The sequence below is a fragment of the Podarcis muralis genome, chromosome 5 (genome assembly GCF_964188315.1).
Source record: "Podarcis muralis chromosome 5, rPodMur119.hap1.1, whole genome shotgun sequence".
Classification (NCBI taxonomy): Eukaryota; Metazoa; Chordata; class Lepidosauria; order Squamata; family Lacertidae; genus Podarcis; species Podarcis muralis.
Genome location: NC_135659.1, coordinates 93,699,660 through 93,726,299, shown reverse-complemented (window position 1 = coordinate 93,726,299; position 26,640 = coordinate 93,699,660). Strand labels below are relative to the sequence as shown.

Here is a 26,640-nt window from a genome sequence, read left to right as displayed (position 1 = left end):
GCTGCCGAGAGTGGTTGGGGAAACCCAGCCAGATGGGTGGGGTATATACAATGGTACCTCTGGTTGCAAACAGGATCCGTTCCGGAGCCCCGTTCGCAACATGAGCAGAACGCACCCCGCGTCTGAGCATGCGCAGGTCGCGATTTGTTGCTTCTGCACATGCACGTGACGTCATTTTGAACGTCTGCGCATGTGCGAGCGGCGAAACCCGGAAGTAACCCTTTCCGGTACTTCCGGGTCACCGCAGGACGCAACCTGAAAATGATCAACCTGAAGCAAACGCAACATGAGGTATGTCTGTATAATAAATTATTATTATTATTATTATTATTATTATTATTATTATTATTATTATCATTATTTCTGTCTGGCCCTCAGAAATCTCCACAGGCCACACCCCCTCTCTCCAGGCCACGCCCCTCACCAGTCCTCCTTTAGGAGGATAAAAGTCAAAGGACAAATGTGCATTTGTTGGTCTGCCTGCACCCATTACTGGCATGTGCCGAGTGCGGAGCCCAGCACAGTGCAGCTTCGTCTCTCGCACTCCAGAGGAGCAAGCCATCAAACAGCACTGCACTTGGCTTCCTCAGTCCACTCAGCATCAGCCTCAGCCAGTAAATGTAGAGGGGGCCAAAGACCTCTCCGCTCCCATAGTTCAGCCACGCACTGGGGGAGCGCAGGGGAGGGATGATTTCGTCAGCTGGGGAAGGGATGCCCTGCGGGGGAAAGAGTGTGCCGTACCTGTAATCCCAGAGGCCCGCACTGCAGCTGGAGCCTCCATGACAACAGCCCTGCAAGGCCCTCCAAAACCTAGGGCTGAGACCACTGTTTTGCCTACCTGTCTGGCCTATGGTCGATACAGGGTCACTTTCTCCAGTGAGATAGACTGCAGAAACCGTCACCATGTACAATCGATTAGGAAGCAGTGAGTGGAGAGTGATTGACCTGCTCCTCCCAGAAACAGTTATCTGTGGAAAGCAGAAGCTGCAATTTTTGCAACCCTAACAAAATACTCCATTTCGGGTGACTCAAAAGTCAATGCAAGTAAACATCCTTCGTGCAATTTTAATTTTTTTTTCATCCAGCAAATTATTCAGTGATTGGACCCAAGGCCCACAAAATATATGTATCGTTGCAGCGGGACATTTATACTGTGAATAACTTTTTTAAAAAAAATAAAAAATAAAAATCTCTACCCTATTTGCCATTATTTCCCTCACCAGTTTTCAGAGGAGCTCAGGACGGCACGTAACCTTGTCACACAACATTCCTGAGAGGTAGTTCAAGCTGAGAAAGAACGGCCGACACAAAGTCACCCAGCGAGCATCATAATTTAGCATAAATAGCTAAATTGAGCTGACATAGCATAGCACTGAGGAAGCCAGACTAGGAATGAGGGGGACCCAGGTCCAAACTTAGAATTCCTGCTCCATGATTGCAGTCATGGTGTTGTTGTCTTTCACATGACGGTATATGTTTTGACTCCACAGAGTGGGAAGTGACAAAGACAGGATATTTGTGTTACTGTGTTCCATGAAGTGAGACTATTGTCCTTTGTTCTTGTTCTCTTTGCTGTCTGAGGCTAGAGAGAGAGGGAGCCATGTTGCAGTGCTCCTTGTGTGTTTATATGTAAATAAAGTAGATTAGCCAAAATGCTGAGTTGCTGAGGTCTGTCACGCAAGGTGCACAAACTCTGTGGATCCCTAAGTGTGCCAGTGTCGGTTGGCATCGGTCGCTGTGATGTTCGGGCTGAAGAAAGCTTTTGAAGCTCCTGAATGATAGACCAGGAGGGAGAGAACATGCCAGTCGGGCATGTGTCTCTGCCAGGGTCCTACTTGAGTGTAGGCTGAACTCCTGACACCAATGTCCTCTCAGCCATGAAACTTTCTGGGTGACTTTGGATCAGCCGCAACCTCTCACTTTAATTCATCTTATAGGGTTGGTTGTGAGGAGAAAATGGGTTTCCCCTCACCTATTTCTTTCCTCACAGCAACCCTATAAGATGAATTAAAGTGAGTGGAAGCAAAATCTTTCTATGACTCTTTTTGGGCTTTTGGCTCTGAAACATAACGTATTTGGTTTGTTTGTTTTCAATAAAAAAATTATTTTCCAAAACAATAAAACTGTTAATGTTTTTAATTTATGTCATCTTTGCATGCTATTCGCTGCTGAACTGCTTGTGCATTTTAGCATAGGCAACTCTGAGTCTTGTGTGGCTGTGGGTCACATCAATCAAGTAGGGAAGTGTCCAACAAGGAAGCCACACCCCATATCCCCAAGCTCCACCCCCTGCAAAAAAAACTTACCGTTTCCTGGTGCTTGGTTCCACTCTCGGGAGCATAGCTGAGTCTGTAGTGCTGCACAGCGCCCTCTGGAGGATCCCAGTGGACCTGGAAGCTGCTGGGTGTTTCTGAGTCCACAAAGAGGTTGCTGGGTGGATTCTTGGCAGCTGTGTGAAAAGAAAAGTTGTTGCCAAGTTTAATTTCTTTTTAGTCCACTGTCAATTTCAATTGTCTTCTGAATGTTTTTAACTAATTGTTTTTAACCGCTTTGAGTTGGTGATTTTAATGTTTCTTGTTAACCATTTTGCCATTTTATTAAGGTTAAAGATAAAGGGCACCTGGACAGTTAAGTCCCGTCAAAGGAAACTCTGGGGTTGCAGCACTCATCTTCCTTTTCAGGCCGAGGGAGCCGGTGTTCGTCCACAGACAGCTTTCCGGGTCATGTGGCCAGCATGACTAAACCACTTCTGGTGCAACGGGACACCGTGACGAGTGCCAGAGCACACAGAAATGCCATTTACCGTATTTTTTGCTCTATAAGACTCACTTTTTCCCTCCTAAAAAGTAAGGGGAAATGTATGTGCGTCTTATGGAGCGAATGCAGCTGCGCAGCTATCCCAGAAGCCAGAACAGCCAGAGGGATTGCTACTTTCACTGCGCAGCGAACCCTCTTGCTGTTTTGGCTTCTGAGATTCAGAATATTTTTTTTTTCTTGTTTTCCTCCTCCAAAAACTAGGTGCGTCTTGTGGTCTGGTGCATCTTATAGAGCAAAAAATACGGTACCTTCCCACCACAGCAGTACCTATTTATCTACTTGCACTGGTGTGCTTTCAAACTGCTAGGTTGGCAGGAGCTGGAACAGAGCAATGGGAGCTCATTCCACCGCGTGGATTCAGACCACCAACTTTTTATTACAATCAAAGCGGTATATAAATTTTGCTAAAATAAAAGCACGGCTAGCTGGCTAGAGCACTGAAGAAAATTACTCTTTAAGACTCAATTATCAGTTCAAATTGCAAACTTGTTTCAATTTTTTCCTCTGGTGCCTAAAGGGTGTCACTTTCCAAAGGCAGGGGGTGAGATTCTTCAGCCATCAAGGCACATTACCATGATTATGATAAACTGCAAGAGAACTTCTCCACCAATCATTTCTGATTGTGAGCAAAGGATGATCAATTAGCATCAGTTCCACTTTGCTGCATAGCCTTGTCTGAGACATTATTCCTTTTTTTAAAAAAAAATTATTGCCTGGTCTTTGGATTCTGCAGAAGATTGTAGTGTTGTCATCCAGACTCATGACTTCTGGGGTGTTTGGGGGGGGATCTGGACACTTCTGGCCTAACTGGATGAAGCTGTGTAGCTCATTAGAGAACTGTTTGCTTTTCAGCTGCCAGAAAGAAGAGAGAACATCGCAAATTGAGACAGGGGGTTCGGAGGGGGGAGAGGCAAAAGTTACCTCTGAGGCTGGGAGTACAGGAGAGAACAAGATCTTTGAGGAGCTTGATTGTTTAGGTGAATGAAGGAAAGCTTCAGCAGAGTCTCTCTGAAAAGGAACTGCTAAGATGAGACGGGAGTCCCAAAAGACGAGTGCAAAACTGTACAGAGTGTGTCCTAAGGCGGCATGTATATTTGATCAAAGACAAAGGAGAGGAGCTTAGTAAACAACACGGGGTTCTGTGCAGCCGCGCCAGCCTCGTGAACAACGGGGGAAGAGCCAGCCCTCTTATCTTGTTTTACATTCCGGTGCCTACTTTCTAGAAAAGGAGTGCTGGAGTTCAAATGGGGTAAATGCACCCAGAGCACATTATGTCCTGACCCTGGACCATAATTCCTCAAAAAAAGAGTCCTCCATCAATTTCAGCTCCTTGGAGAAGATGGAACCTCATCCTGGTCCATCCTGCAGGGGTCCACAGGTACCAGAGCATGTCTCTCTTGTCCTGAACCCTGAGGAGATACCTCCTGCTACTGGAATCTGATGGTTGATAGTCCCCAAGGAGAGATTTCCACAGGTGGAAGCCCCATTACCTCAAAGGAGCCAACAGCTGCAATGGCTCTTTTAACTGGCCGGGACTCAGGCTTCAGAGGGTGGAGCCTCCTGTCAATCACTACCTAGCCCTCAAATAGTTGCAGCAGTCCAGCACCTTCCTGGGGCATCTTGGATACTTGGCCTTAGCTGCAGGAGCATCATTTGTGGTCATGAAACCATCCTTTGATCTCTCTCCAAGGTGCTGACTTTGGCTTGGCTCCTCGTGCTTTCAGGCTGAATAAGAATTTTGAATGTTCCAAACCTGGAGTTAAATTTGGAAGTTACCTTGATTAAACCAGGACTTTGGATGATTAGAAAACGGGACAGCGGAAACCAGAGGAACAAGAAAGGAACAGAATTGGGAGGATTTGTTTCTCCCTAACAGCACTGGGTTGTATTCAACACAGCACTAAGAAAATTTTTCCATCAGTGGTGGGTTTTCTCCTTGTGAAATGGAACTGTGCCCACTTCTCCTACCCCTGTAAAGGTAAAGGTACCCTTGCCCGTACGGGCCAGTCTTGACAGACTCTAGGGTTGCGCGCTCATCTCACTCTAGAGGCCGGGAGCCAGCGCTGTCCGCAGACACTTCCGGGTCACGTGGCCAGCGTGACGAAGCTGCTCTGGCGACCGGCACCAGAGCAGCACACGGAACGCCGTTTACCTTCCCGCTATAAAGCGGTACCTATTTATCTACTTGCACTTAGGGGTGCTTTCGAACTGCTACGTGGGCAGGAGCTGGGACCGAACGACGGGAGCTCACCCTGCCGCGGGGATTCGAACTGCCGACCATGCGATCGGCAAGTCCTAGGCGCTGAGGTTTTACCCACAGCGCCACCCGTGTCCCTCTCCTACCCCTGCATGACCCCTAAATCTATTCTGGGTTTCCCCCAAACTCTTCAGAGCAGATTTGGTGATGGTACAGCGTTTGCATGGTGAGAAATCCCTTTGCTCTAGTGCTATTCCTTGCAGTAATGCAAAAATATACATGAATACCATCCTTTTTCTTGAGCTATAAGAAATAAATATAGTAATTCCAGTGAGTTGCTAGAGGGTGCATCAAAGTGAGCTCCATAACCAGTTGTATCTTCGAGCTCTCTATGGCAAAGGCTGTTGTTGTTGTTGTTCTAGCACCCAAGTTGAGAAGTCCCTTCTGAGAATTTTACAATGCAGTTCACTGACCAAGAAACGTGTATAAAAGTATGTATATATAACAAATGCATTATATTAGATGAAATAGCTTGAAAAAATGCTAACAAATTTTCACAGGGACTTTGGTGTGCATTTTTTAAATAGCAAACTCATAAAGAAATATGTTGAACTGATGAGGTTTTTTTAAAGAGTGAGAGAGAGGGATGGAGAAAAGTTTTGAGTTAATAGATCCACTCGTCCTTCTCCATAATATAGAGGACAAAGAAGGCCATCCTTCTTGCTGACCAGGGTGCAGCATTTTCCTTGCTAAACCTTTGCCTGTAATGGAAATAGAAATATAAGTGTTCCTTTCCCGCTTCCAGCGGAGCCTGAGGTCATCTTTGAATGTTATACTGAAGCTTTCCATACCTCACGTGGAACCTCATTGATTCCCCTCCTTTTGTTTGCTAGTTCTCTGTTTCACTGAAGCCAAACCAAAGGAATATCGACTATATTTTGCTCTGGGCTATGGCTGCTCTCCAAGCAGCCAAGGAGAGGCAGAAGAGCTTTATGACTGGAGAAGTTGACCTCTCTCTCTGTGTGTGATGTGAAGCAGACCAAAGGGGATAAGGTCAGCCCTGGAGTAGATAGTTCAAACTCCTGAATCCCCCAAAATTCTAATATATACATAAACTCACAAGATGTATGCCAGAGTCCTCTGGAAAGGTCTTCTGCAAGTGCCCCACTTTTCCAGGAGAACTTCTCATAATCTTATCCCTTTTCTGGGGAAGTAGAAGATCATCCTCTTTGCTAGATATTAAAAACTGGAGCATCCCCTTTCTTCTGTTTGTTTCAAGTTAGGGGGCACAAAAAATAATGGAGAGTAGGTTTTTAAAAAAGGAGTAGTAGTCATAAAAATGTGGAATCCAAGCAAAAATATGTCATTCAAAGGAAAAGATAGGTGCCTAAGCTTCCAGTTCTTCTGAACAGAAGCAATCTTACGGGATGTGTGCTACCAATCTCAAATTGCAACCTTTCCTACAGAGGAATAAGGTAAAAAAAAAAGAGTAAAGGACCCCTAGATGGTTAAGTTCAGTCAAAGGCGACTATGGGGTTGTGGCACTCATCTCCCTTTCAGGCAGAGGGAGCCACCATTTATCCACAGACAGCTTTCTGGCTCATGTGGCCAGCATGACTAAACTGCTTCTGGTGCAATGGGACACCGTGATGGAAGCCAGAGCACACGCAAACGCCTTTTGCCTTCCCGCCAGAGCAGTACCTATTTATCTACTCACACTGGTGTGCTTTCAAACTGCTAAGCTGGCAGGAGCTGGAACAGAATAACAGGATCTCACCCCATCACGGGGATTCAAACTGCTGACCTTCTGACCGGCAAGCCCAAGAGGTTCAGTGGTTTAGACCACAGCGCCATCTGCACAGAGGAATATGCACAGGTCACCAAGCTCCTTTGTCGCTAACCTTCTCCCATTCAGGAAAAGGAATGGTGAGAGGGAGCAGAGGTTGTTTTCTTCCTCCAAACCAGTAGCCTAGGGCAGGTCTTCTCCAGCCTGGTGTCCTCCAGATGTTTTGGACTTCCCCCACCTGGCCTACGATTCCTGGCATTCTTGACCATTGGCCACACTGGCTTGGGCTGATAGGAATTGTAGCTCAAAACATCTGGCTGGGTAAGGGTGATCTATGGAGTCTTCAGCTGGAGTCCTCTATTATCCCTGAACAGTTTTACAGACAGCCTTAATACAGTGGTGCCTCGCAAGACGAAATTAATCCGTTCCGCGAGTCTCTTCATCTTGCGGTTTTTTCGTCTTGCGAAGCACAGCTATTAGCGGCTTAGCAGCTATTAACGGCTTAGCAGCTTAGCGGCTTAGCAGCTATTAACGGCTTAGCGGCTATTAGTGGCTTAGCGGCTATTAGCGGCTTAGCGGCTTAGCGGCTATTAGCGGCTTAGCGGCTATTAGCGGCTTAGCGGCTTAGCTGCTATTAATGGCTTAGCGGCTTAGCGGCTTTAAGAAAAAGGAAACAAACTCGCAAGAACTCGCAAGACATCTCGTCTTGCGAAGCAAGCCCATAGGGAAATTCGTCTTGCGGAACGACTCAAAAAACGGAAAACCCTTTCGTCTAGCGAGTTTTTCGTCTTGCGAGGCATTTGTCTTGCGGGGCACCACTGTATATAGTGCCATAGTCCTCAACCCTCACCATGAGGACATAAGAAAAGCCTTGATGAATCAGACCAAAGGACCATGTATCCCAGCATCGCACTGGGCAACCAGATGTCTGTGGGAAGCCTGAAAGCAGGACCTAAGGACAATCTCCCCTCTTGTGATTCCCAGAAACTGATATTCATGTTAGAATTCCTGCTTCATGATTGCAGTCATGGGATTGTTGTCTTTCACATGACGGTATATGTTTTGACTCCACAGAGTGGGAAGTGACGGCGACAGGATGTTTGTGTTACTGTGTTCTGTGAAGTGGGACTCTTGTCCTTTGTTCTTTCTCTTTGCTGTCTGATGCTAGAGAGAGAGGGAGCAGTGTTGCAGTGCTCCGTGTGTGTTTATATGTAAATAAAGTAGATTAGCCAAAATGCTGAGTTGCTGAGGTCTGTCACGCATGAAGCACAAACTCTGTGGATCCCTAAGTGTGCCGATGTCTGTTGGCATTGGTCGCTGTGATATTCGGGCTGAAGATAGCTTTTGAAGCTCCCGAATGAAAGACCAGGAGGGAGAGAACATGCCAGTCGGGCATGTGTCTCTGCCAGGATCCTACTCGAGTGTAGGCTGAACTCCTGACATACTGTTCAGAGGTCATGATTTCTGTTGGGTCTCACCATCCTACCTCTGTGCCAGCCTCAGCATCATGGGTAGGTAGCAAATATCTGGAAATCCTAGTCTTCAAAATGGTAGATGCATTAATCCTAAAGATGTAATAACGATAGCTTGACATGCACGTTGCAGGAAAATGTGGCTTCCACTTTTGTGGAGACACTCGTCTCCTGTGAATGTGTCAAAGAGGAGATGAACAAATCGATCATTTGGCAGCAAATGGCATCTGGCCCAATCTGCAGCAGCCCTCGAGACGCATCCCAGGAAATCCTAACAAGCTGAGGGAAAGTAAGCGGAGCTCTTGGAGGAGGGATTTGCTCTGAAAGGTCCCGCAGGCCCTGCAGAATCTTGACAACATGGTTTTGACAGGTGGAAAGAAAGGTCAGGGGTTTGAGGCTGCCCAGAAGGGAACAAATGTTCCCTGGCACAAGGGGTGCCATCTGTGCCAGCCGTCTTAAATCTTCCTTGATTAAAAAAGCAAACAAACCCTCCCTCTCCCGCCTTATCTTTTCAAGAGGGGCTAAGCAACTTCCTCCCTTGGATTCACTGGCAAAACGCAGCATCCAAATTTGCGAGCCAGACAGAAGAATCACAAGTCCTCAAGTGAAGTAGACAGTATGGTGAGGAATAAAAGAGAGACGATGTGGTTGGAGAATGTTTCTGGGTGATTATCATCCTTCCTGTTCTTCAGTCTTCCATCTAACTTACAGGTACTTTGTAGCCAGGCAACGGGGTCTTTCAATATTATTAAGATGTGTTCAAAATGCACTGGTAGGTTTTTGACTACGGGGATTATATTGTTTTAGCTAGTACTGTAGGTTATTTTAAAAGAGAGAGAGAGAGAGAAATATTCATTGTTGTGAGATACAGAATAAGGTCAGAGCTAGGCAGATGGAAGGCTAGCTCAATGGATCTCTTTGAACTTTATGGGACAAGGCAAACAAGAGGCAATCTGTGGCACAGATTTGGGTTCAGATTTTAAAGCAAAACTACTGAATTTGAACTTTTCATGCAAGTGGGAACAATTCCCTTGAAATTCACACTGCCCAGAATTTTTGCAGCGTGGTTCTCAAATTGAGCCTTGTGTGTAAAATGCATCTGTTTCAAGAAAATGTGTATTGAAATGCATTGTATTAGAGGGAATTGCTTGCAAAAGAAAATGCATATTAGGAAAGATTGCATACAAAAGTGGGTATGTTAGGAGAGATTTGCAGTAAAATGCTCATGAGTTGTGTGTTGTTTTTTAAAAAGCTAAGCAATGCAGAAATGAGGAGAAGTGAACTTATGTCTAGAAAAAATAGAGAGACCAAAATTGACAGATCCATCCATCCTTAGTTCAGGTCCACCCAAATATATCCCTTTACTTTCTCCCATATAACAGAACACTGCCATGCACTTCTGACATTCACTCACAACCTAGAAACACAGGAAGCTGCCTTATACCAAAGCAGACCATTGAATCTGTCTACCTTCCTCTAGATGGAATGGTCTGCACCAGCCTTCTTCACCCTTGTGTTCCCAGAGATAGTTAGTCCACCACTCCCATCGTTGGTAACCACTGGTCTAAGGATGATGGGAGTTGTAGTCCTATCAGGGGACTCAAGGATGAAGAACACACTGGTTGGCAGCAGCCCTCCTTGGTTTCCAAAGAGAAACCCACCCTACCTGAAGATCCGGGTCGGGGGAGAGGGGGCAAAGCGTGTTTCTCCACCTCTGATAGAAACCCTATGGAGGTTAATGTGCCTTACACAGAAATACTTTACAACACACATGCACAGAGCAAGGTCTCTGCAGTATTTAGGCCTTTTTGCAAACACAAAACAGACAGACACATATATTCTGGGCATTATTTTTCGCTAGTCAATGAATAATTGACAATACCAAGAAGTGCACCCAGGATATATCCTCCCACACCTTGATAATTTATTTATTTGCTTGCTAGTTTTAATGTATTCATATCCCATGTTTCTGCTCAGAAGGTCAACATTTCTGCTTAATTATCATAAACGAAACTTTCAAAGTGATGCTAAGACCCTCAACTGCACCATACATTAAAATCATTATCTTACCACTTTAAACAGTCCTGGCTCCCCCCTCCCCCATCTCCAAAGCATGTGGGATTATTATTTTTTAAATGGATATTTCAGATTGCCCTTTGTAAACCATTAAGCGATATTCAGTCAAGTAAGCGTCATGTTAATATTGTTACATAAATAAAATGCCTTATCCGTTGCCAAGGATTCATCCTTGCTCTTCCACAGCCCCCTGCAACGAATTTAGCTTCAGACTCAAAGAGCAGCTATTCTGTTCCACATCAGAAAGCCAGGCTTTGGACAAGCCTCACTTTTATTCAGAAACTTCAGTGAGAAATGTTTTCTCCTGGGACAACCAGGGGAGGGGAAGCCTGCACTGCCTTGCCTCCTGCTGAGCTTACAACTTCTGGAACACTTCAACGGTGACCTTTGAAGTTCACCAATTCTTGAGAGAATCTCTTTGCCTGTTTTCAAGTGCCTCGCAAACTGAAGTTGATATCACATTTCCTTTTCCTTTCCTTTTTTTTAAAAAAAACTATCCTTTTCAAAAGGACACAACCCAGAACCTTAGGGAGAGCCCAAAATTATAAGGTCGAGGAAGAGTAAATTGAACAACGGGTGCAAAACAGAAACATATAGAATATCCCAAGATGCTTAGAGCTGTTGGAAAGAAAATGAAAAAAAACCCTCTTTTAGGGCCTGGCCGGGGGGGGGGGGGGAGAATGAGAAACTTAGCTCAGAGAAGCAAAGAACCTTTTGTTGAAAGTTCTCATTTAACAGAAGCAGGCTGCACAACTAAAATATTCTTTAGGAATATTTTTATAGCAGTTGGGAAGTGAGTTAGCAGCGCAGAAAACTTCTTGTAGGAGCTTGAGGGAAGTATTCCGGGTGCTTGTTTACCGTATTTTTCACCCCATAGGACGCACCGGCCCATAGGAAGCACCTAGTTTTTTGGGGGGGAAATAAAGAAATAAAAAATTTATCCCCCCCCCCAGCCACGGGAACTTCCGCAGGGCTCCCTAGGCTGCGGATAGCTTCCCGAAGCGCGGGGCGCTCTGCTTCAGTGCGCCCCGCGCTCCAGGCAAGCAGGCTGCTATCCACAGCCTAGGGAGCCCTGCGGGAACTCCCGCAGGCTCCCCAGGCTTACGGATAGCTTCCTGAAGCCTGGAGAGAGAGAGGGGTCGGTGCGCACCGACCCCTCTCGCTCTCCAAGCTTCAGCGAAAGCCTGCATTTGCCCCATAGGATGCACACACATTTTCCCTTCATTTTTGAAGGGGGAAAAGTGCGTCCTATAGGGCGAAAAATACGGTAGTTAGCGCAAGGATTTATCCTTGCATATTGAAATTTTATCCCCATCTAACCACACCACACCTCCCCAAAATCTGCTCTGCTCTCGATCATATTCACTGGGCTGATTTTCATTCTGGACATGGGACAACACCAGCAATTTCCACTCCCACTTCTGACAGAATTCTGCGGCGCACCTAATTAAAATGTGCAAATTTCATGCAAATCGGTGTCTCCTTTTGTCCGCTTCTTCAATGGTGCGTTTCCTCTTGTTCTGGCAGTGCGCAAGCAGCCATCCTAATCAGAAATAACCTACCGGTAATCGAGCTTGCTGAGATCTCCCTCCCATCTGATATACTTGGCCCTTCTGGAGTGCTCTGAACACTTTGTTCTACAGAAAACCCTTTGGCCTTGCTAGTGATTGGCAGAGATGATTCACTTGAGTGTTTCCTCCTGAATTATGCTATTCTGAAGATTCCAGGCAAAGTTAATTCTTCTTTAATATGTATTAAAAAGATACTATTTTTGCCTGTCGTGATCCATTTTGAGCACTGGAGCCGAAAAGCAGAATCTAGATCAGTAAATATGACTCAAAGCAAAGGGTGCTGGTGCCAGGATAGCTGGTAATCTGAGTCTCAGCGAACTCCCCCAAAAGTAAAAACCTGGCTAAATGAGAGAAATAGAGGGTGGCTATTAAGTAAATGGTGTTCTGCTCACTGCCAGCAAAGCCATTAGTCAGGAAGTATTAATTAAGGGAGGACTTTTAGGGAGGACCCTTTCTAACCTCTCATCCTTTTGTACCAAGCAAGGAGCAGTCTCTACCTTGACACATTGTCCGGCTGGCAACTTCTCTTTCATTTCTGAGAGTGCTGCTTGTGGAGGGTGATTCAGCACTCCGGATAGGCGCTCGTGTGTGTGTGTGTGCTCCCCTGCCTTGAAAGACTGCTGCATCATTGTAAACAAGAAGTCGCCTCTGTCCAAAGACTAATCTGTCACTGCAAATGCAACACTGAGCCTTGCAGCAAGTGGCGAGCAAGCAAATTTAATGGCTGCATGATCTAAGGTAGGGATAGTGATTAGGTTGCTAGGCTCAGGAGTATCCCAGAGCCTGAGATTTCAGGGCCCAAACCTGAGAGTTAGGGGTGACAGCTGGTGATTTCATGAGAGGAGGTTCTTGGCGATGGAGGTTAATTGGGAGAGGGGAACGGAGGAGTGCAGAATTCCTGATCTATGATTGCAGTCATGGGATTTTTGTCTTTCACATGACGGTGTATGTTTTGACTCCACAGAGTGGGAAGTGACGGAGATAGGATGTTTGTGTTACTGTGTTCTGTGAGGTAGGACTATTGTCCTTTGTTCTTTTTCTCTTTGCTGTCTGATGCTAGAGAGAGAGGGAGCCATGTTGCAGTGCTCTGTGTGTATTTATATGTAAATAAAGTAGATTAGCCAAAATGCTGAGCTGCCGAGGTCTGTCACGCAAGGTGTGCAAACTCTGTGGATCCCTAAGTGTGCCGGTGTTGATTGGCATCGGTCGCTGTGATGTTCGGGCTGAAGAAAGCTTATGAAGCTCTCAAACAATTGACCAGGAGGGAGGGAACATGCCAGCCGAGCATGTGTCTCTGCCAGGGTCCTACTCAAGTGTAGGCTGAACTCCTGACAGCCAGGGTATATTTTGCAGCTAGCTCCTGCCAGGCTGAAGCTTGCAAGCTACATGAACACAGTCTTCTTTTATTTATTTATTTTAAATTAAAGGTACTATCGCCCACCTGGAGCTTCAATCCCCTCACCTGCCACCTGGCCAGGTAAACTTGGACTTCAGTTCATACCTGGAGATCTGGCAACCCTAGTTGCAAATGTGGGACTCCAACTTCCATCAGCCCTAAGTCAGCATGGTTAGTGGTCAGGGATGATGGGACATAGAGTTCACCTCTGGAAGGCACCACGTTAGATGCCAGAATGGCTGCTAAATGGTTTACAAGTATGAGTAGGCAGATGTAGGAAGCTGCCTGGTGCCAAGTCAGGCCATTGGTCCACCTAGCTCAGTACACTCAGTACATTTCTAGTCCAACACTGAGGTGCTAGGACTGAACACAGCCCTTGCCTCAAAAAATGGTATCTGAAGATTTGGCACATTGCTGCTACGTCTGAGAAATCAAGGGGAGGCAAATGCTGATGGTTTCAGGAGAAAGTGGATTTTGTCCTGCGGCATTTTGGAACAACAAATGTACAACCATCTGCATTTTTTTCTCTGTTATCGTGCTTTCATTGGATCGAGAAATGTGCATGAATTGAATGCAATGAATTTTGTATGTTTTGTATATTTTGCATAACGATAATAAAATAATTTATTTTTTAAAGACTCCTTTTGGGGGTTGCTGTAACACAATTACCCCTCTGTACTGTGTGACTGCACAGCTCAAAGAAAATGAAAATGTATTAAATTGTATCCCTCTCTCTCTCTCTCTCTCTCTCTCTCTCTCTCTCTCTCTCTCTCTTTTGCCCTTGAACTGCCAGCAAATGATTCTACACTTGTACTATCATTTCATTAATCTGAAATAAGTGGCACAAGCCCTCACCCCAGCCCCTTCTCCTATTCCATTCTCATATTTACTAATTCTGCCAGTCACTCACCAGCTGCCAAATAGCTACCAGGCCATGTTCAAGGTCTTGTTCCTGGAAAATGAAGTCCTGAATGACTCAGGAACAGATTATCTGAAAGACCAAGTTCCCTTGCACAGACATGCCTGACAACTTAGGTCATCAGGGCAAAACATACTGGAAGCCTCATATACTCCAGGTTGCGATCTAGGTTGGGGAAAGCTAGTGTAGGGGTTTCAGAAAAAGAAATCTCCACTGAAACCTTTCATTATGATCAGAAATGGACAAGCAAACAGCAATGCTCTTTAAGCCCTGGTGTAGCAAAATCCCAACACCTGCTCCCACGGAGTCCAGCTGCATTCTGAACTAACTGCAATTTTCACACAGTCTTCAAGGGTAGCACCACATATCAACACTTTGCAGTAATCAACACTGGCTGTTCCAACAGCATAAATAAGATCTGGGGCAACCATTTCCCAGAGAAATAGTTACTCCAGACTTGGTGCAGCTTCAGAGAAGCAGCTGTAGATTGTGATGCCATTTTCAGATGTGATTCAATTGTCAACTAGCAAATTAAAGGGAAAGGGACCCCTGACTGTTCGATGCAGTCGCGGACGACTCTGGGGTTGCAGCGCTCATCTCGCTTTACTGGCTGAGGGAGCCGGCGTACAGCTTCCGGGTCATGTGGCCAGCATGACTAAGCCACTTCCGGTGAACCAGAGCAGCTCACGGAAATGCCGTTTACCTTCCCGCCGGAGCGGTACCTATTTATCTACTTGCACTTTGACATGCTTTCGAACTGCTAGGTTGGCAGGAGCTGGGACAGCGCAATGGGAGCTCACCCCGTTGCGGGGATTCGAACCGCCGACCTACTGATCGGCAAACCCTAGGCTCTGTGTTTTAGACCACAGCGCCACCCACGTCCCAACTAGCAAATTAGGGTTGCACAATCACGGTTGCTTGGCAGCTCTCGTGAGACAAACCAACTTCTCCCAAAAGAACTTTTTGCAATAAGGAAAGAGAGGAGGAGGGATGCACTGGGAAGTGTGAGATAACCCTGGCTTTGACGCAACACCTCCCCACAAAGCAGATCATAATGAATGCCAGTTAAATTGCCAATGACACTGCCTGCAAACCAATCGAGATGAACCCTCAATAAACAGGTTGCCTGGAAGCACCCTCAAAACGTTTGCGTATGTGAGCTAGCGGCTGACAGTTCTGTTTCCATGCCCAGCATGTTAGCACTTCCCTCCATGGTTACAGTCACGGCGACTCAGAGACAGTTTTCCAGCCACTGCTTCAAGTCACCATAGACACAGGCTGCGAGACAGCCAGTCCCCCTCAGCCCCCAGGCTTTCTGCTGCAGCACCTGACTCCCGATTATCATGGCTTTCCACTTCAGTGGCATATTCATGGCTTAGTTATACTCTATCCAGCACCATCAGGTCCCAGCTCCCGAGATTACAGAGACTGCTTGTTCCAGCTCACTTACTGATCTTGTGCCGGACAGAGATGGTATCGCTCCGAGCCCCATCTCTGTAATACGCCCATATTGAGATCTGGTACTCGGTGTTCTTTTTCAGGCCAGGAAGAATAGAAGACGCCAAATTTCCAGCAACAGAGAGCTATGGGAGCGAAGAACAAAGGCAACCTGAATTCTAGGCATCTGCATAGTTGGCCGATGTTTTTGTGAAGAGGAGGCTGTGGGTGCATAATGCCTTCTGGGAGTCGAACCATCACAAGTGGTGCAAAAGAGCCCTTTCCTGATGGGATCTTCTGGCCACTTAAAAAACTTTTGCAAGAAGCTTCAAAGTTGGGTGAGACTGCCAGTGCTGAGTTAGGGGGTGTTTAACCCTTTCCCCTATGGCATCACCCAGATCTCAATTGCCCCCTTGGCAATGCTGTTGGCCCTGCAGTGGGAGGGGGTAGAATATAGTACCTGTAAAGGTAAAGCTAAAGGGACCCCTGACCATTAGGTCCAGTGGTGGCTGACTCTGGGGTTGCAACGCTCATCTTGCTTTATTGGCTGTGGGAGCCGGCCTACAGCTTCCAGGTCATGTGGCCAGCATGACTAAACCGCTTCTGGCAAACCAGAGCAGCGCACGGAAATGCCGTTTACCTTCCTGCCAGAGCTGTACCTATTTATCTACTTGCACTTTAACGTGCTTTTGAACTGCTAGGTTGGCAGGAGCAGGGACCGAGTAACGGGAGCTCACACAGTCACGGGGATTCGAACCGCCGATCTTCTGATCGGCAAGTCCTGGGCTCTGTTTCCTTTTCCTAATAGCATCCAGGTGGGTCAAATTAGAAAGGGGAGATCTATACACCTATTCTCACAGGGCTACTTTGCCAATCAAAATCAGAGACTCCCCGTGTGACATATACATATATTCAACACACTGGCAAAGGCCGCCATATTGGGTAGGCCATTGTTACCAAATGGTAGCATGCAAAGATACTTAGAATCATAGAGTTGGAGAGTTGGAACCCCTTGCAAAAGTCCAACTCCCTGCAATGCTGGAATCTCAGCTAAAGCATCCGTGAGAAATTGCCATCCAAGCTCTGCTTAAAAACCTCCAAGGAAGGGGAGTCTACCACCTCCTGAGGAAGACCATTCCACTGTCTGACAGCTCTTACTGTCAGAAAGTTCTTCCTGTTGTTTAGTCGGGTCAACTATTCCAACCAGGTGGAATCTTTTGCCCAACGTGAGGCTCAAACCCACAACCCTGAGACTAAGAGTCTCACATTCTACCGACTGACTTTGCCCGATTCAACTTACTCCGCCTTCCCCAGAGTGGCGACATACCTCCTGCGCCCTCTTTTCCCCAATCACGTTCCACTTGATCTGGTAGACAACCACGTCGGACGCTGCAGATGCTTCCCATTCGAGCTGGACCTCCCCTTGCGAGAGCTCGGTGACCTTCAGGTGGCTGGGCGGGGGCACCTTTACTGAGGGAAGGAACAAACTGAAGTTCAGAAGCTTGGCTCTGCCCTTGCAGGTCCTGGAAGGATCCTTTTAAAAAGTCCCATATGCTCAGAGACTTTGCGCCTGTTCATTGGGGGAGATAGGAAGCCCAGAGCACTTGTTCTTTAGATGTCCCTTTTATGAAGAGGCACATAGTGAGACCATTGATCCCCTGTAAGTGAGGCTCGCTGACCTCCCGGAAAAGCAAAAATTTAACCTTTTCTTGTTAGGCAAAGATCATAAGAAGACCCGGATGGTCACCAGATTCTGTGTACAGATCTGTAGGCGCAGACCACCCCCCGACACAAACTACAGTTATACCTCGGGTTACAGATGCTTCAGGTTGCATTTTTTCAGGTTACGGGCGCTCCAAAACCCGGAAGTACCGGAACAGGTTACTTCCGGGTTGTGGAGGTCACGCATGCGCAGAAGCACTAAATCGCACTTTGTGCATGCTCAGAAGCACCGAATCACAACCCGCGCAGATGTGCCGCTGCGGGTTGCAAATGCTGCAGGTTGCGAATGTGCATCCCACATGGATCACGTTCGTAACTCGAGCATCCACTGTAGTTCGTTAAGAGGATCCCCAAACTCGATTCCATGGGTGACTCTGGGTCATCTCTCTGCAGTAAAGGTAAAGGTACCCCTGCCCGTACGGGCTAGTCTTGACAGACTCTAGGGTTGTGCGCCCATCTCACTTAAGAGGCCGGGGGCCAGCGCTGTCCGGAGACACTTTCCGGGTCACATGGCCAGCATGACAAAGCTGCATCTGGCAAGCCAGTGCAGCACACGGAAACGCCGTTTACCTTCCCGCCAGTAAGCGGTCCCTATTTATCTACTTGCACCCGGGGGTGCTTTCTAACTGCTAGGTTGGCGGGCGCTGGGACCGAGCAACGGGAGCGCACCCCGCCGCGGGGATTCGAACCGCCGACCTTTCGATCGGAAAGCCCTAGGCACTGAGGCTTTTACCCACAGCGCCACCCACGTCCCTTTTCTCTCTGCAGTAGCTTATCTTAAAGTTTTAAGTATCTATACGCTTATCGCATTTATAAATTTTAAATTTATTGTTGTACATTTTTTTAAATGTTTGTTTTCCTTCTGGGATTGTACCCCCAAGTGTGTTTTATAAGCTGGTCTCCGACCGTAATAAAGTATCGATCCTAACTGAATTTCAGCTTCTGTCCTTTCTGTCCTAGCCACAAGGAGCCCAAGCCATCTTGCCACCAAGCTAGCAGAGCAGATGGCAAGGGAGTCGAGCGGCAACCGGGCAGCTGCCTTGAAGCATCACATCTTTCCCTTCTCCAGACCCCAAACGACAAAGGCCCATCCTGAAGGGCTGGTAAGTCACATTTCTGCAACCATTAATTAAAGCCTTGTTATTTCATTTGAGCGAGAAGAGGGGTTCCATTTGGCATTTGCAACTGCAACTCAGTCAGGAAGGGCATTCAAGGAGAAAATAATTATATATTATTAAAAAGGAAAGTTGGGGGAGAGATTTTTTCTCATGGATGTGCTGGAGACTCAGGAATTTTACAAGCTGAACAGTGCTCAAAGTTCCAGAGAAGCCTTGTTCCCAATTTCCGAATGGAATCACAGAGGATTTTTTTAATTTAGAAAATCAGGACAAGGAATAGATTATCTGCATCATTAAAATAGAAAGAAAGAGAAGCAGAAGATGTACTCGCTCTTGCTCTGAAGTTAATATTTAAATGAAAATATTTACATCTCTCTATTAGGCTTAGTATGCATGTACTAATATAACACATGAATGTCAGCATTTAGTTTAGTGGTGTAATGGAATTGTATAAGCTTACCTTGCAATGTTTTGTTTTAAAAAACACATTTGTATTTGACAAGTAATTGTTGTACAAAATGACATTATGCTAACAAAGTGCATATATCTATATAAACAGCTGCTTTTGTCTCTGGTTGTACAAGTTAAAACTTATCAGCAGGGCCTGCTGGTAACCTAATTGTTATTCTTGATTTTCTTCTGTGACAGAGTCTCTGCTGCAATGGGCTTCCAGCCTTGCCTTCTAATTGTCTTCCAAGATGGTTTGACCTCAGCTTCCAATAAGGAATGTATGAAATCACATCTACCATTTGTCTAACCAGCTCAGTGTTGTCAACACTGGCTGGCAGTGTGTCAGGTGGGGATCTCTCCCATCAATCCCTGGGGATTGAACCTGGAACCTGCAAGGTATGCATTCTGCCACTGAGCTACAGCCCTTCCTCTCGCAAGACACTCAGCATCCTTAGTGCTTCAGCGAATACGTAAACAAAGCCTTGCTCCACACGCTGGAAATATTTCCTCTCAGAGCTTGGAGACACTGCCTCTCTCTCTCGCTGCCTGCACTGCTTCCCCAGAGCTTGAGGGTGAAGCTGATGGGAGCTGTCGTCTAGCAACACCTGAAGAACCAAGAGGTTTCACATCCCTGCCTTAAAGGCTTAGAAAAGCCTGTGGCAAGGTAGACATTTTCAGCTGGAGAATCTTTGGGTCACTTTGGTTTAAGGCCGTGGTTAACACTGGGGTATCGACTGTGGTTAATATGGCCAATTTTCATCCTACCAGCAAGCTCAAAGAACGCAACACCTCTGATGGTGTTCCAGCTACCCAATTTCCAATAATAATAATAATAATAATAATAATAATAATAATAATAATAATAATAATAATAATAATAATAAAAAAAAAAAATTTATACCATGCTCATCTGGCTGGGTTTCCCCAGCCACTCAGGGCGGCTTCCAACCGAATATTAAAAACACACTAAAACATCCAACATTAAAAACTTCCCTAAACAGGGCTGCCTGATGATGTCTTCTAAATGTCTGGTAGTTGTTTTTCTCTTTGACATCTGGTGGGAGGGCGTTCCACAGGGCGGGCGCCACTACTGAGAAGGCCCTCTGCCTGGTTCCCTATAACTTGGCTTCTCACAGGGAGGGAACCGCCAGAAGGCCTTCGGTGCTGGACCTCACGTCCGGGCAGAACGATGGGGGTGGAGATGCTCCTTCAGGTATACGGGATTGAGGCCGTTTAGGGCTTTCAAGGTCAGCACCAACACTTTGAATTGTGCTTGGAAACATAATACGTGGTTCAACATTATATAGAACTTCAGTATCCAACTGCAGCTTTGAGGACCACCTAGACTTCCAACGGCTGCATTTCCCCAAGCTGGCCAACCCTTGCTTACATGTGGTGACGTTGGCCGTTACAGGGAAGGAGTCCCCTTCGTCATAAACGGAAATCACGCTGACAAAATACTGCGTCAGCGACGAGAGAGGCTTCAGCACAGCAAAGGAAGCGTTGCCAGGAACGTCCACCTGAAATGTAGAAAGTGTTAGGGTTGCAGAGTGTCTTCTAGTAGGGTTTCGCTGTTTGACGCCAGCAGCAGAGACCATTAATTGCCCTCGCTGTCTGGAAGATGATATAATAACTTCTGCTCTGTAAGGAAAGTCTTAGGCATTGCCTGCACCACTGAATAATTGTCTCTTTGTCTCCTTCGACATGTCTAGCTAGCTGTTGTTGGTGCAAAACAACAGAACTTGTTCGGATACTGCATAGTGGCTCTTACAGCCTTACTCACCTCTCCAGTGTTGCTCCCCCTGCTGGAGATGTACGTTACGCGGTGCTTTTTCACAGCATGTGAAGCCGCCTCCCAATTGACCCAGACCGAGGCATGGCTGATGTTGGAGAAATGCAAGAACTGTGGAGGGCTCAGGGCCACTGCAAGACATAACCATGGGGTCTTGTGGGATGTCTGCACTAGAGACAGAAGCCCAGTTTAATTTCATGACATCTCTCCCCCAAAGACCAGGAAATTCCTGTTCACTAGAGAGGCTAGAGGGACGTGGGTGCCGCTGTTGGTTAAACCACAGAGCCTAGGACTTGCTGATCAGAAGGTTGGCAGTTCGAATCCCTGCGACGGGGTGAGCTCCCGTTGCTCGGTCCCTGTTCCTGCCAACCTAGCAGTTTGAAAGCACGTCAAAGTGCAAGTAGATAAATAGGTACTGCTCCGGCAGGAAGGTAAACGGCGTTTCTGTGCGCTGCTCTGGTTCGCCAGAAGCAGCTTAGTCATGCTGGCCACATGACCCGGAAGCTGTATGCCGGCTCCCTCGGCCAATAAAGCGAGATGAGCACCGCAACCCCAGAGTCGGCCATGACTGGACCTAATGGTCAGGGGTCCCTTTACCTTTAGAGAGGCTAGGGACATCTCCTAGGACTTAGACATTCTCAGAATCCTGGGGGAAAATATTCCCATTTCCCATAACATGTCTGTTAATCCACTTTCAATATTAACAGTTTCCCTCTTTTCCTTAAGGGTGTTTTCTTTAAAGTGCCACAAAGTTTGCTCCTTCTCCCTACAGATCCAGATATGGACTACCAAACAATGATCAATGGCTACTCTGTTGGACTGCTAGATTTAGTTTATTATGCCACTTTGAACAGACATGGCTTCACCCAGAGAATTCTGGGAGCTGTGGTCAGAAGACCCCCTATTTCCCTCACAGTGCTACAATTTCCAGAGTCCCCTTGTGAATAAGGATTTATTGTGAAGCCACTTCCCAGAATTATTTGGGGGGAACCACAGCTGTTTGAAGTGGCATCACGGTGCTTTAAATGTATTGTGTGAATGGGTTCTTAGTCAGAACTTCTCCCCAGCCTCCAGATAACCCTATCCAAGCCATGCTGGCATTAAATCACACAGCTGGGACTTACAAGTGGTTTCCTGTACACTTGCCGGATCACTAGCATCTTCTCCATACATTGCGTAAACGGCCAGCGAGTATTCAGTGTTGGGGGACAAGCCCTCGAGAAGAACGTCAGGCTGTTCTACTTTAACCTGGAGAGAGAGAGAGAGAGAGAGAGAGAGAGAGAGAGAGAGAGGGAAAGTGCAAAGAGAGTCATGGGTGATTTTAAACCCCAACAAATAAGACTGAAGCAGCTGACCAGGTGAGGCGGTGGGTCGCTGTTTGCCCACCAGGAGGAAGGGAAGTGAGGCACTGGGCAGGTCAGTGTGGTGCAAACTCTCTGGCGGAGTCAATCTGGCACTCCTGCTGGTGTTTGCTGACCACACTGACCTCACTGTTGTCTACCTCCTTCCTTCCCTCCTCCCTCCCTCCCTCCCTCCCTCCCTTCCTTCCTTCCTGTTTGTTTTTTAAATAAATTGCATTGGGTTTTCTGTACAAAAAATAAAGCACAACTTATGTAACATAGGTAATAGTTAAAACAACACAATGATAATACTAATAAAATCAAACAATATTGACTCTGGGCTTCCTCAACTAGGGATTCATGCGGGTAAGTACAAGAACTGAAATATTCTTAAACAATTGTCGGTAGCTCCCTCTCTTATATTTTAATTTCAGGGCACACAGAAAAAGACCAGCAGCAGTTCAGGGGGAAATAAAAGCTAAGGAAACTTAAATCAACCAAGGCATGACAGAAAAGCTTAGCCCATGTATATTCCAAGTGTTTGCTGATCAAGTTTGGAAATTAAAGCAGTCTGGAGAAAAATGCCCCTTGCACAAGACTATTTTCTCCTAACAATCTCCAATGTCCATTTTTATTGCCATTTTGTCATGACAACCAGAGGACGGGACAACATTGCTTACTGTTAGCAGCTATTTGCAGCACTGAGCACCACTGTCAGGCACATTTAAAAAGGCAAAGGAACTGAATATTAAAATATTCAGGACAGGCAAAATAAAATACCTCTTCACCTGGTACACAGTTAAACTACAGAATTGGCTACTGGTAGCTATTAGCCAAAGGGACGCGGGTGGCGCTGTGGGTTAAACCGATCTTGCCGATCAGAAGGTCAGCGGTTCGAATCCCCATGATGGGGTGAGCTCCCGTTGCTCGGTCCCTGCTCCTACCAACCTAGCAGTTCAAAAGCACGTCAAAGTGCAAGTAGATAAATAGGTACTGCTCCAGCGGGAAGGTAAACAACGTTTCCGTGCACTGCTCTGGTTCTCCAGAAGTGGCTTAGTCATGCTGGCCACATGACCCAGAAAAACTGTCTGGGGACAAACGTCGGCTCCCTCGACCCGTAAAGCGAGATGAGCGCCGCAACCCCAGAGTCAGCCACGACTGAACCTAATGATCAGGGGTCCCTTTACCTTTTTAGCTATTAGCCACAAGGGCTATTTTTTACCTCCATTGTCAAGGCAGTTGATTTCCAGATGCTGGGGATCAGAGGTGGGGAGAAAAGTGAAAGCAAAAACAAACCAACAAAAAAATCTAACCTGACCTCCTTAGCTTCTAAATGGGAGAGCAGTTTAATCATGCCATTCCCACACCTGAATTCAACTGATCCTTGGTGCCAGGATACTTCCAGCCATTGACTGCATTCGTTGTACTTTGCAATGAACTTCACAATGCTTCCCGCTGACACTCGTAAAGGTTGTGGGTCATTAGCAAGCACCGGAAATATATTTGCAGGCATTTTAGCCTTGCAATGGGCAGGGAAAAGCTTTTCAAAGCACCTGAGACGAGTGTGAGACATACGGAAGAGCTCTCCCAGGAGCGTTCATCGGAGCAGGGAAAGTTCTCAGCCTCAAGCAAACAAGGCCCCAACAGAAGAACAAAGAGTCACAGGAAAGGGGAACAGCTGGCCAGAGAGAGGCTCCCTGCCTTTGTGATGCAAAACATTTCACACTGTGCGGAACAAACAGGAGGAGAGGAGGGTTTGGGAGTGTTAATAAAGGTGAGCCCTTAAACAAGGGATGCAGGAGGGTCCCTGATTACCTGGGCACATCTGTCTGCAAACTGGAGTATGGACGAAAGCCTTTCTTTCCTTTCTGCATTTTAACGCTCCCGAATGTTCATTGCAGTGAGTCTGCTGCCACCTTCCGCCCATCTGGCAGAACTACATAAGCACCGCACATGATTTCTGCCAGTGGATTCCCAACATTTTGGGAGGTTAGAATCATAGAATTGCAGGGTTGAAAAAGACCATGAGGGTCATCTAGTGAAGGGGTCAGCAAACTTACCGCGCCTCGGGCCAGTGTCTCCAGCACCGATCGCACGGCGGGCCAGAGGGCAGAGGAGTGCATGCCCTAACACTTGTGCACACGCTATTTCCGGCACACATCTGGGTTGGAGGAGCACTGGAAATAGCTTGTGTGCATGTGCACGGGCCTTCTCCTACCCGGATGTGACCAGAAATAATGCTTGCGCATGTGCACAAGCTATTTCCAGTGCTCCTCTGACACGGAAGTGGGCAGCCGTGCAGCGCAGCGCCGGTAAGAGCAGGCAGCAGCAGCAGGCAGCAGGGGTCGCCACAGGCTGGATAAACGAGTCCCTTGGGCCTTATCCTGCCTGCGGACCTTAGTTTGGGGACGCCTGATCTAGTGCAACCCGCTGCAATGCAGGAATCTTTCACCCAACGTGGCTCAAACATGCAGCCCTGTGCTTAAGAGTGTCATGTAGCTGGTGACGTAGCTCAGTCGCTGCAGCATGAGATTCTGAATCTCAAGGTCGCAGGTTCTAGCCCCGCAATTCTATGATACAAACATAGAACTGTAGATTCGGAAGGGACCCTGAGGATCATCGAGTCCAGCCCCCTGCAATGCAGGAATATGCAGATCCCCATATGGGGATCAAACCCATAACCTTGGATAGCTCAGTAGGTAGAGCATGAGACTCTTAATATCAGGGTCATGGGTTCAACCCCCACGTTGGGCAAAAAATTCCTGCATTTGCAGGGGGTTGGACTAGATGACCCTTAAGGTCCTTTCCAACTCTACAATTCTGTGATTCTATGTAACCTTGGCATTGTGAGCACCACACTCCAGCCAACTGGTCCCATCCAACTATACAGTTCTATGACTCTATGCTCTTTTTGTTGGTTTTTGTTGTTGTTGTTTTCTAACTGGAGTTTGGGGATCAGATTCTAGCTTTCCCTATTGCATTGCACACACCACTCCCAGTCACTTTGATCCTTGGGAGAGACACTCCTAGGAGTTCTGCATGCTCCCATGGTTTGTCTTATGCCCACTAAGACCAGGGCTTTCAGTGTGGTGGCATCTCCCCTTTGGAATGTGCTCCCAAGGAACATCCTGGTTCTGAATGGGGTAACTGTGCCTCTGAAGGACCAGGTGTGCAGCCTGGGAGTCATTTTAGACTCACAGCTGTCCATGGAGGCGCAGGTCAATTCTGTGTTCAAGACAGCTGTCTACCAGCTCCATCTACCTGCCCGCAGACTGTCTCGCCAGAGTGGTGCATGTTCTGGTTATCTCCGGCTTGGACTACTGCAATGCGCTCTACGTGGAGCTACCTTTGAAGGTGACCTAGAAAATACAACTAATCCAGAATGCGGCAGCTAGACTGGTGACTGGGAGCGGCCGCCGGGACCACATAACACCAGTCCTGAAAGACCTACATTGGCTTCCAGTACATTTCTGGGCACAATTCAAAGTGTTGGTGCTGACTTTTAAAGCCCTAAATGGCCTTGGTCCAGTATACCTGAAGGAGCATCTCCACCCCCATTGTTCAGTCTGAGGTCCATCTCTGAGGGCCTTCTGGCAGTTCCCTCACTGCAAGAAGCGAAGTTACAGGGAACCAGGCAAGGGCCTTCTCAGTAGTGGTGCCTGCCCTATGGAATACCCTCCCATCAGATGTCAAAGAGATAAACAACTATCTGACTTTTAGAAGACATCTGAAGGCAGCCCTGTTTAGGGAAGTTTTTAATGTTTGATGAATTATTGTATTTAAATATTTTGCTAGAAGCTGCCCAGAGTGGCTGGGGGAACCCAGCCCAATGGGCAGGGTATAAATAAATATATTATTATTATTATTATTATTATTATTATTATTATTATTATTATTATTATTATTATGGTACCTCGGGTTAAGTACTTAATTCGTTCTGGAGGTCCGTTCTGACCCTGAAACTGTTCTTAACCCAAAATACCACTTTAGCTAATGGGGCCTCCTGCTGCTGCCGCACCTCCGGAGCACGATTTCTGTTCTCATCCTGAAGCAAAGTTCTTAACCTGAGGTAATATTTCTGGGTTAGCAGAGTCTGTAACCTGAAGTGTATGTAACCTGAAGTGTATGTAACCTGAGGTACCAACGTATTAGGCAGGCACTAACAGCACTCACATTCAGGAGCCTGAGTAAAACTCACCTGTCCACTCAGGGGTGAACCCAACATCAAAATCTCACTTTGCTTTGTATAGGGGATGTATCTTATCTCTGCCTCCCCCTCAAAAAAACCGAAACCCACCATTGTGATTACAGTCGAAACCAGTATCCTTTACCTCTTTGGTAACATCTTCTGCTCCATTGGGTGCTGAGGAGCAAAGAACCAGATACTGGCTAGCTCCATCTGCTGGCTCCCAGCTCAGTCGTATGCTGTTGTGGCTGATTTCAGAAGCTCTGAGGGACCCTGGGGCAGAGAGAGGCACTATGGGGCCGAGACATTGAAAGAGAAATTATCAAAGGGAAGTACGTTTCCTCACCCAAAGCAGCTGCCA

At 46.8% G+C, this 26,640-nt stretch overlaps 1 protein-coding gene and 1 long non-coding RNA gene across 2 annotated transcripts in view; one reads left to right on the top strand and one right to left on the bottom strand.

The window, feature by feature from the left end:
• Positions 1–26,640, bottom strand: part of COL20A1 (collagen type XX alpha 1 chain) — a 126,543-nt gene that overhangs the window by 70,012 nt on the left and 29,891 nt on the right. The window contains exons 13-20 of the mRNA XM_028735787.2: positions 26,425–26,570; positions 21,878–22,001; positions 20,745–20,884; positions 20,352–20,481; positions 16,999–17,141; positions 15,685–15,817; positions 2,307–2,449; positions 839–968 (exon numbers count right to left, since the gene is read on the bottom strand). Coding sequence (XP_028591620.2) covers positions 839–968; positions 2,307–2,449; positions 15,685–15,817; positions 16,999–17,141; positions 20,352–20,481; positions 20,745–20,884; positions 21,878–22,001; positions 26,425–26,570 — 1,089 coding nt within the window. The remainder of the gene's footprint in view (positions 1–838; positions 969–2,306; positions 2,450–15,684; positions 15,818–16,998; positions 17,142–20,351; positions 20,482–20,744; positions 20,885–21,877; positions 22,002–26,424; positions 26,571–26,640) is intronic.
• Positions 8,809–19,281, top strand: LOC144327865 (uncharacterized). Its single transcript, XR_013393040.1, has 3 exons — positions 8,809–8,983; positions 18,354–18,496; positions 19,160–19,281. It is a non-coding gene; the product is annotated as an uncharacterized LOC144327865 (long non-coding RNA).